Genomic DNA, 10,125 nt, shown 5'->3' with positions numbered 1-10,125 from the left:
AAATAAAACAAAACAAAAACCAAGGAGGCCAAGTAGAAAATTCTCAAAGTAGCTCAGGATAATCTTGAACTCCGGATCCTCTTGCCTACGCCTCCGAAGTGGGATTTATCTGTGTTTGCCATCATGCTCAGCGTAGGTTTTGTGGGGACTGGAAACTGAACTCAAGACGACAACAAGTGCCTTTACCTGCTGAGCCATCTCACTAGTCCCCTATTACATTTAAAAATTATTTTTTCAGGTAGGGTCTCATGTAGTCCAGGATGGCCTCGAATTTACTATATAGCCAAGGATGACCTTGAATCTCTTTTTTTAAAAAAAGATTGATTTATTTATTATTATGTACACAGTGCTCTGTCTACATGAACACCTGCAGGCCAGAAGAGGGCATCAGATTACATTATAGATGGTTGTGAGCCACCATGTGGTTGCTGGGAATTGAACTCAGGGCCTCTGGAAGAGCATACAGTGTTCTTAACCTCTGAGCCATCTCTCCAGCCCTTTTTGTTTGTTTGTTTGTTTTTATATTATTATTATTATTATTATTATTATTATTATTATTATTAGTTTTAGTTTGTTTTTGAGACACGGTTTCTCTGTGTAGCCTTGGCTGTCCTAGACTCGCTTTGTAGACCAGGCTGGCCTCGAACTCACAGCGATCCTCCTGCCTCTACCTCCAGAATGTTAGGATTGAAGGCGTGCATCGTCATACCCTTCACACAGTGCTGGGGATCAAATCCAGGGCTCTGTGCACGCCAGGCAAGCACTCTACCAACTGAGTCCTACACTATTATAACTCTAAGTAAGTGCTGGAGCAGCCTGAGAGCCAGGCTATGTGTCTTGTATGAATCCATTCCTATTAAGTTCAGAACAAGTAAAATTAATAGGTGGCAAGAGAAGTTAGGGCAGTGGTTAGCTCAACTCAGGTGGGAGGGTGCTGAGGGTGATCAGAAGGCACCTGGAGGCTCCACTGGGCGTTGGTTGCTGCTTTCTGTTCACTTTGCATATACAGTAGCCTTGGGAGCCCTGTTCCTCTAAGGGCAGAGATAACACACTTGAATGGGTAAGAAAACAAAAACACAGAGAAAGAAAACCTTCCCAACCCAAAGAAGGGGGAAACGAGAAAACAAAAACACCGTCAAACAAGGCAAAGAGAAAGTAATAAGGAAGAAAAATAAGAAAGGGGAAGCACAAAGAAAAAAAAAAAAGCTGAAATCAATCTCTGCGTGGGACTTACGTACTTGCCACACAAGCAAGAGGAGCTGAGTCCATTTCATCACCCCACAAAAACCTGGGCAGAGTGCCACAAGCCTGTGACCCCAGGGATGGGAGGAGTCCTGGAGCTTGCTGGCCAGTGAACAGCAGGGTCAGTGAGACTCTGCCTCAAAAAGAAGGTGGAGGGATTGAGGAAGACACGCACATATACTTACAAACATATACAAAACAGAAATCACTCTGCATGTGTCAAGAGTGACAATGAATTGGGCTGGAGACATGGTACAGTGGTTAAAGGTGCTCCTTGCTTTTTCAGGAAACCTGAATTCACTTAGCAGTACCAACCACATTGGGTAGTTCAAAACTGCCTGTATCTTCAGGCAGTAGCTCCAGGGGAGGCAATGGCCCTTTCTTGCATTCTCAAGTACGTGCACGCACACACGCACGCGCGCGCGCGCGCGCACACACACACACACACACACACACACACACACACACACACACACACACCTTAAAAAATAAATAGAAGCCTGGCATGGTAGTGGTGGATGCCTTTAATACACTGGGGAGGCAGAGACAGATCTCTGTGAGTTCAAGGTCAGCTTAGTCTACAGAGTTTCAGGACAGCCAAGGCTACACAGAGAAAATGTCTCAAAAAACCAAAATAAATAAATAAATAATGAAAATATTTAAAGGGAAGAGAAATTTTTGATGCGAATATGTTTTCTTTTTCTTTCCTTTTTTTTTTTTTTTTTTATTTTTTGAGATACTGTCTTATGTAGCCGAGGCTGGCCTTGAACCAAATAGCTCAAGATGACTTAATTTCTGATTCTCTTGCCCTGCCTCCAGAGAGTAGATTGCAGGCATGCACCACACCAGGCTTTATCATATTTTTTTTCCATAACATGCCTGGTGTGGTGGTGCACAGCTCTCAGGAGGCAGAGGCAGGCAGATCTCTCTGAGTTCAAAGTACCAACCTCATCTACACAGAGAGACTCTGTCTTAAAACACAAAAAACCCCCAAAAACAAAACAAAAAAATATTTCCGAACATAAATCTTAACACATGCTTAAATTTGGCATTACCTTGACACTTAACTTTTACCACTTATAGGCAGAAAACCTATGAGGTTTTTTTTGAACTTCAAAACTCAGGTGACTGAGCAGAAAAACTGTGGGTTTGTTTTTTCTTTTCTTTTTTCTTTTTTTTAATTTACCACAGAGACAGGAAACCCCACCTGAGAACTTTGGGTGCTTCAAAGGCTGCCTGCTGGAGGGACGGAGAGGTTCCAGAGCCAGCTAAAGGAAACAGTAGTCACTTGCCCCAGATAGAACACAGCATCTCTCTCTCTGCACAGGTCACATCTGCCCTGCACAGTGCTGTCACAGCATCTCTCTCTGCTGCATGGGTCACATCTGCCCTGCACAGTGCTGTCACAGCATGTCTCTCTACATGGGTCACATCTGCCCTGCACAGCGCTGTCACAGCATCTCTCTCTGCATGGGTCACATCTGCCCTGCACAGCGCTGTCACAGCATCTCTCTCTGCATGGGTCACATCTGCCCTGCACAGTGCTGTCACAGCATCTCTCTCTACATGGGTCACATCTGCCCTGCACAGCGCTGTCACAGCATCTCTCTCTGCACGGGTCACATCTGCCCTGCACAGTGCTGTCACAGCATCTCTCTCTGCACGGGTCACATCTGCCCTGCACAGTGCTGTCACAGCATCTCTCTCTCTGCATGGGTCACATCTGCCCTGCACAGTGCTGTCACAGCATCTCTCTCTGCATGGGTCACATCTGCCCTGCACAGCGCTGTCACAGCATCTCTCTCTGCACGGGTCACATCTGCCCTGCACAGTGCTGTCACAGCATCTCTCTCTGCATGGGTCACATCTGCCCTGCACAGTGCTGTCACAGCATCTCTCTCTGCTGCATGGGTCACATCTGCCCTGCACAGTGCTGTCACAGCATCTCTCTCTGCATGGGTCACATCTGCCCTGCACAGCGCTGTCACAGCATCTCTCTCTGCATGGGTCACATCTGCCCTGCACAGTGCTGTCACAGCATCTCTCTCTACATGGGTCACATCTGCCCTGCACAGCGCTGTCACAGCATCTCTCCCTGCTGCATGGTTCACATCTGCCCTGCACAATGGTGTCTATCCATTTTTCCTCCCTACACAGTTGCACTATGACAAAGACACATTTTCTGGTTTCTACTTGCTGTCCACACTGTGTTACAGACCCCCCTGGGTGCCTTACACATGCCCTTTGCTCTCCCTACAGCATGACTGGGTACCCCAAGCCTGGTTTCACAGGTGAAGGATGCAGCCTGGAGCCTTGCTGATAGACTCACGAGGTCTTCCTCCGGTATGGCTGTCCTACAAACCCACGCCTCCTTCCACCCACCCCATCACTCAGTCTCCAGGCAGGAAGCCATCTCTAGGGCTCTGAGGAGTTCACAAGAGGCTCACCACCCATTCAGCTCACTGAGAGTTCGAAGGACCAACCTTCTGAATGACATTTCGAAGAGCAAAGTACTTCTTAGTGAGGTCCCCCGCCTCACTCAGTGGGGCATCATAGTCATAGCTGGTGGGCTGTGCCGAATAGGGCGTATTGGCACCTAGAAGACAGAAAAAAATACGTCACTGGTCACTACCGAAGGCCTTGCACAGGGTTAGGGTGAGGAGAAATGAAAGACCATTAAAGCCCAAATCTTTGGAGCAGGAATGCAGCTTTCATAGCTGGTCCAGTGTGTCCCCAGCACTGCAGATCCCGGATGTGGTGGCACATGCCTGGGACTGAGCATCTGGGAAGAGGAACAGGAAGATCAGAAGTTCAGGGTCATTCTCCTTTTTTTTTTTTTTTCATTTTATTTTGTGTGTATGTGTGTTTTGCCAGCATACATGCCTGTGCACCATGTGTGGTCACAGAGGTCAGAAGGTGTTAGATCTCCTCAGACAGGAGTTACAAACAGTTGGGAGCCACCATGTGAGGGCTGGGAATAGAACCCGGATCCTCTGGAAGAGCAGCCAGTGCTCTGATCTGCTTTTTCAGTTTGCACTCCTCCAGGGAAAGCCTTTATCTATCGGCCAGTTTGGGGACATAGAAATCTTCCCCTGCCTCCCCTGCCCCAGATTTCCTTAGGACAGGCTGAGGCCACTCACAGAGTTGTTACGTCGCATGCATCCTCACTCACAGAGCTACGTCACTCTCTCTCTCTCTCTCTCTCACACACACACACACACACACACACACACACACACACACACACCCTCACTCACATACATAGTTACAACACCCCATCTTCTATATGCTGTCATTTCTCTGTGTGACAGATGCTGGCCCTGAGAACATGCCCAAGGAACATCTTGTCAGGTGGTCTTGGGGCTGCTCCTGTGGTTGATATTACTGGAGTTGGCGTGAGGGGATCTACCTAGATATGGAAGGAGCTGCCACCCTATAGGGATGTCCCACACTAAAGCCAACTGAGCACCAGCATGCATCTCTCACTGCGTCCTGACTGTGGGGAGCTCCCAAGCACTTCCTTATGTCTGCTTTTGTCTGGGAAGCACAATCAACACAACTTCCCTGGAACTCGCCCTGTGACAAGGACAGAATCAGGGCTGGATACACAAAATGACCAGAAAAACAATTCCCTTGCCAGTATTGTTCAAGGTGCAGAGTCTAGACCAGAAACAGACACGCTTTACTAACATGATGCGCACAGTTTTAGGGTCCCTGTAATACTGGCCAGTCCTCTGAAAACTTACCCATGCATGAGAGACACATGGGGAGTCTGTAGAAACATTTGAACTCTGCCCTGGAACCTGGCTCCTGGGGGCGGGGCATAGAGACGGCCTTTCTTCCCTTTTCTGTTTTCTTTTAGACAAGGCCCAGGTTAGCGTCAAACAAGCTATGTAGGTAAGGATGGTCTTGAACTTCTGATCTTCTGCTTCTTACCTCTTGGGTGCCAGAATCACAGGTGTGTATCTGGGATCACAGGTGGGTGTCTAGGATCAAAGATGTATGTCTGGGTTCACAGGTGTGTATCTGGGACGACAGGTTGTGTTTCTGGGATCTCAGGTGTGTATCTGGAGTCACAGGTGTTTATCTGGGATCCCAGGCATGTATCACCAAGCCTGGTTTATGCAGTGCTGGGGGTGGCATTGAAGGCCTCCTGCAGGCTAAGCTGTCACTCTACCAAGCAAGCGTCACCTGCAGCTCTTGAGATTGTATTTCTAATGGCAATGCTGCTGTAGCCAACTGTGAGCCAGCAAGGTTTGCGCCTTCCTCCTCTAGCTCAACAGCACTGGTGTGAGAATGAAGCTTTTCTATGATGGCATTTTTTAAAGAACCTAGTTTGTGCCAGGTGAGGTGGCACATGCCTTTAATCCCAGCACTCGTAAGGCAGAGGCAGGCGGATCACTGTGAGTTCGAGGCCAGCCTGGTCTACAAAGTTAGTCTAGGACAGCCAAGGCTACACAGAGAAACCCTGTCTTGGGGGAAAAAAAAATGTGAGCTCTGGGGCTGGAAGTCAGGTCTCTGTGATTGCCCAGCAAGTTTTAGCACTGTAAGGGAGCAGTTCCTACTTAAGGGCATATGAAGGGATTTGAGGCAAAATAATGACAGAAATGTGAGCAGGAGTGTTCCCCAACACACACACACACACACACACACACACACACACTCTCTCTCTCTCTCTCTCTCTCTCTCTCTCTCTCTCTCTCTCTCTCTGAGACCGTCTTTACAAAGATGTGGACACACGGTTGGGGATGAGCACCGTACAAACGCATGCACACTCCCTAGGGTTAAATGGACAGGTCCCTCCTCTGGGAAGTAGGTCTGAATATAGCTGCTAAGGTCAGGCCAGCTTGACCAAAAGCAGCTTCAGAGAGGCCTGGAGAGCCAAGCCTGGCTGGTATGGGTTCACTCTGGGCCTATGGGCTACAGGGGTTATCTGAAGGTCAGCTGCCTTGGGCTAGAGCTTTGGCTCTAATGCAGAACTCTGCCCTTTGCCAGCAGAACAGGAAGTGTGGGGGTGATTTTGGGCACCCACATATTGCTCTCTGTAAACCGATGTCAATAATCACTAGGCTGAAGGAGCTAATAAGAGAACTAAACAAAAAGGCAGGAGACAGATTCCTATTGGCACAACAGGGCCTGGAGAACAGCTTTTACCCATTTTTTTAAAATTCTATTTTTTATGTATTTATTGTTTTGTTTTGAGATAGTCTCACTATGTAGCCCTGGCTGACCTAGGACTCACTATGTAGAACAGGCTAGCCTCAAACTTGTAGCAATTCTCCTGCCTCTGCCTCCCAAATGCTGGGATCATAGGTATATATACCCACACACCTGATTCACTGCGCAGCCTAAAAATTACCTTTCACCCCCTCCACTCAAGTGCTGGGATTAAAAAATGTGTGCCACTGTGTGGGGCTTGTGTATGGCTCCAACCCAGAGCCTTGCACAATGCCAGGCAAGCACCCTAGCAACCAAGCCACTTCACCAACCCTAGAATATTATTTAGCAATAAAAACAATGTATTAGTGCATGACAGAACATGAACGAGCCTTGAGAGTATTGGGCTAAATGAGAAAAATCAGATTAAAACATGTGAGTTACATATTCTGTTTATACAAAACATCTAGAGCAAGAGAGTCCTTGGGGAAGAGCTTAGAGACCTCCAGGGGCTGTGAGGAGGAGGGAGCAGTGAGGGCAACAGGGTGGAGCTTTCTCAAGTGGGTGGGAGAATGTTCTGGAAGTAGAAGGTAAGGACTGTACAACTTTGATAGCGGTTAGAATACCTATTTAAAACCATCAGTTTTATGTGGTTTCATTGTTGTTGTTTGAGACAGGATTTCTCTGTGTAGCCTTGGCTGTCCTGGAGTCACTTTGTAGACCAGGCTGGCCTTGAACTCACAGCGATCACCTGCCTCTGCCTCCCAGAGTGCTAGGATTACAGGTGTGCGCCACTGCACTGGCAGCTCAGTTTTATGGTTTTAAAAAACAATTAAAATGGGAGTGGGGAGACGGCTCGTGGGTAAAGATGTTCCGCCAAGCCTGACTATTGAGCTCAATTCCCAGGACCCACACAGTGGAAGAAGAGAACCAACTCCCATGAGCTGTGCTGACTCCCACCTAGAAATAAATAAATGCATGTAAGAATGACACAGAGAGAGGGAGTTCCCTTGGCTCAGTGGCCAGCTTCGCCCACTTGGTACAAGTTCCAGGTCAGTGAAAGAACTTGTCTAAAAAATAAAAGGATAGCAGGTGCCTGAAGACTGACACTCAAGGTTGTCTCTGGCTTCTACACACCTGCACACCCACAGATGCACACACATACACGCACCTGCACACCCACAGATGCACACGCATACACGCACCTGCACAGCACATAAACATACACATAGAAGACCAGAGAAGGATATGTAAATACATACATGGCCACACTAGACTGCCAGATAGCCCGGCTTAAAATAAGACTCTTAAATGATCAAATTATGTCCCTTAGTTTCTTTTCACACAGAAATGACTATATGGATGATTCTTTTGAAAAATAATTTTAGAGGTGATTCTTGTATATTAGAAAATTCAGAAGACAAAAACAGAAAATAAAAATTGGCCATAGATACCATCTCCCGAATCACACACCAGAAACAGAATAAGCTTTTTATCCATGGATGTTAAACGGATCTTACCATTCCAATAGGCAAAATTGGTCCCACCTATAAACATGTACCTACAGAAAAATAAGAGAACACATGTCCTTCACTGTAAGCCACAGCTGTGGGGCTCCCTCTCCCAGGACTGCATACTCACAGGTTCACATTGGCTCCAAGGGTAAGCAGGTTATAGAGGGCATCAGCCACTATTTCAGCATCCACTGTGACATGGGGTTTACCCCAGTGGTCTAGCCAGCCAGTGTAGAACTCAGAATTGATCTGAAAAGAGAAAAGGCAGGGTGGCCCTTAGGAGACACTTATGGCCTTCAGATATGCTGAGGTGTCCCTGTAGTGCCCAAATAATGCTGAGGTGTCCCTGTAACACCCTCTCTATTTCTCCAAGGAAGGAGTGGTAAAGGAGACCGATACCCATGCACTGTCTAAAGCTGGGAGGGCCGCACAAGGACCTCCAATTACACCAGTACCTACACTGGGTCCCTGAGTGCTAACCAATTGTGACGGCTCATCTTACAACTATAGTGAACCCTACAAATCCATGGGCTCTGCATTGTAGAGCCAACCCATGGCCGATCAGAAACATCTGGTTCAGCTGATAGAATGCTTGCCCAGCATGAGTAAAGCCCTGGAGTCCATCCCCAGCACCTCAACATCTGGGTGAGGTGGTGGTGTCCACCTGTAAACCTGGTTCTCAGGTAGTGAAGGCAGGAGATTCACAAGTTCCAGGCCATCTTTAGCTATACGGTGAGTTGGAGGCCAGCTGGGGTACATGAGACCTCATTTCCACCCACCCACCTCCCCGAGACAGGGTTTCTCTGTGTAGCCTTGACTGTCCTGGACTCACTTCAAACTCACAGCGAGCCGCCTGTCTCTGCCTCCCAAGTGCTGGGATTAAAGGTATGTGCCACCTAAGATTTTTTTTTATAAAGTATTTTTTTGGGAAAAATTTTGCGTACAGTACTGAACATATACAGTCTCCCCAACCCCATCATTATTACCTAAATAGTAAAGTAAAATGGCTATCCACACAGCATCTGTACGGCATCAGGTACAAGCCACATAGAGAAGAATTAAGCCTACGACAGGATGTGCAATTAAGCCCACAGGAATGGCGGCGTTTTACAGAAGGGACTTGGGCAGCTACTGATTCCAGTATCTGAGGTTCGGAGTCCCACTCCCAATCATCCATGGATATTCTGGGACAACCAATTCCCAAAAGGAATTTACCTACATCAGTTTTGTCAGCAGCTTCCAAGTTCTCTGCCTCCCGCCCCACCCCCAGTCCCCACACAACACCAAAAAATTTAGTTGGGCAAGATATTTTCATAAATAGCTTTTGAGAACACCCACATGCATTGTACATAGACATAAAAATAATAAAAATAAGCCAGGCATGGTGGCACACGCCTTTAATCCCAGCACTCAGGAGGCAGAGGCAGGCGGCTCGCTGTGAGTTTGAGGCCAGTGTGGTCTACAAAGTGAGTCCAGGACAGCCAAGGCTACACAGAGAAACCCTGTCTCGGAAAACAAACCAAAACAAAAATATACATATGAGAAGCAGATCCTGGCCCAGCCACTGCTAAGCTCCTCGGGTGTGCGATCCCTCGGGGTGTATCTCAGTTAGCCGAGTGCCACCGTTGTACGCATGAGGCCCGGGGTTTAATTCACCACAGAAAGCCAGGCATGGCAACTCACAACCATTCCCCGTGCCTGAGAAGAGGAGGCAGGAGGCTCAGGAGTTTAAGCCACGTTACATCTGAATTCTAAGGGGGCTACCTGAGATCCAGACGGAAGAGAGGAGGAGAGAAAAGAAGAATAAAATAAAAAGAGACAGTTGAAGACACACCTGGCCAGTCATGGTTATCTCTAGTGCATGCATCTCCAGTGCAGAGCTTCTCTTCCTCCCTTCCTCCCTCCCCCCTCCCTCCCTCCCTTCCTTCCTTCCTTCCTTTTTTGGTTTTTCAAGACAGGGTTTCTATGTATAGCCTTGGCTGTCCTGGACTTGCTTTGTAGACTAGGCTGGCCTCGAACTCACAGCGAGCCACCTGCCTCTGCCTCCTGAGTGCTGGGATGAAAGGCACACCGGGTTGAGCTTCAAACCTTAGCACTGGGCCAGCTGCCACTCAGGAGTCAAAAAGAACTATATGGCCCCAGTCCCATCAGCTGCTGATCCCAGAGCCAAAAAACAAAAAGGAAACCAGCAAAGATGCACATGTGCTCTTCT

General features: G+C 47.7%; 1 protein-coding gene across 1 annotated transcript in view; it reads right to left on the bottom strand.

Moving 5' to 3' along the window:
• The window catches only part of Glb1 (galactosidase beta 1), a 75,807-nt gene that overhangs the window by 31,676 nt on the left and 34,006 nt on the right, over positions 1 to 10,125 (bottom strand). The window contains exons 8-10 of the mRNA XM_051140631.1: positions 8,041 to 8,162; positions 7,920 to 7,960; positions 3,726 to 3,838 (exon numbers count right to left, since the gene is read on the bottom strand). Of these exons, the coding sequence (XP_050996588.1) occupies positions 3,726 to 3,838; positions 7,920 to 7,960; positions 8,041 to 8,162 (276 nt within the window). The remainder of the gene's footprint in view (positions 1 to 3,725; positions 3,839 to 7,919; positions 7,961 to 8,040; positions 8,163 to 10,125) is intronic.

This window comes from Acomys russatus, chromosome 32, assembly GCF_903995435.1.
Source record: "Acomys russatus chromosome 32, mAcoRus1.1, whole genome shotgun sequence".
NCBI lineage: Eukaryota > Metazoa > Chordata > Mammalia > Rodentia > Muridae > Acomys > Acomys russatus.
The sequence above is the reverse complement of the archived record's forward strand: the minus strand, read 5'-3'. Positions and strand labels throughout refer to the sequence as shown.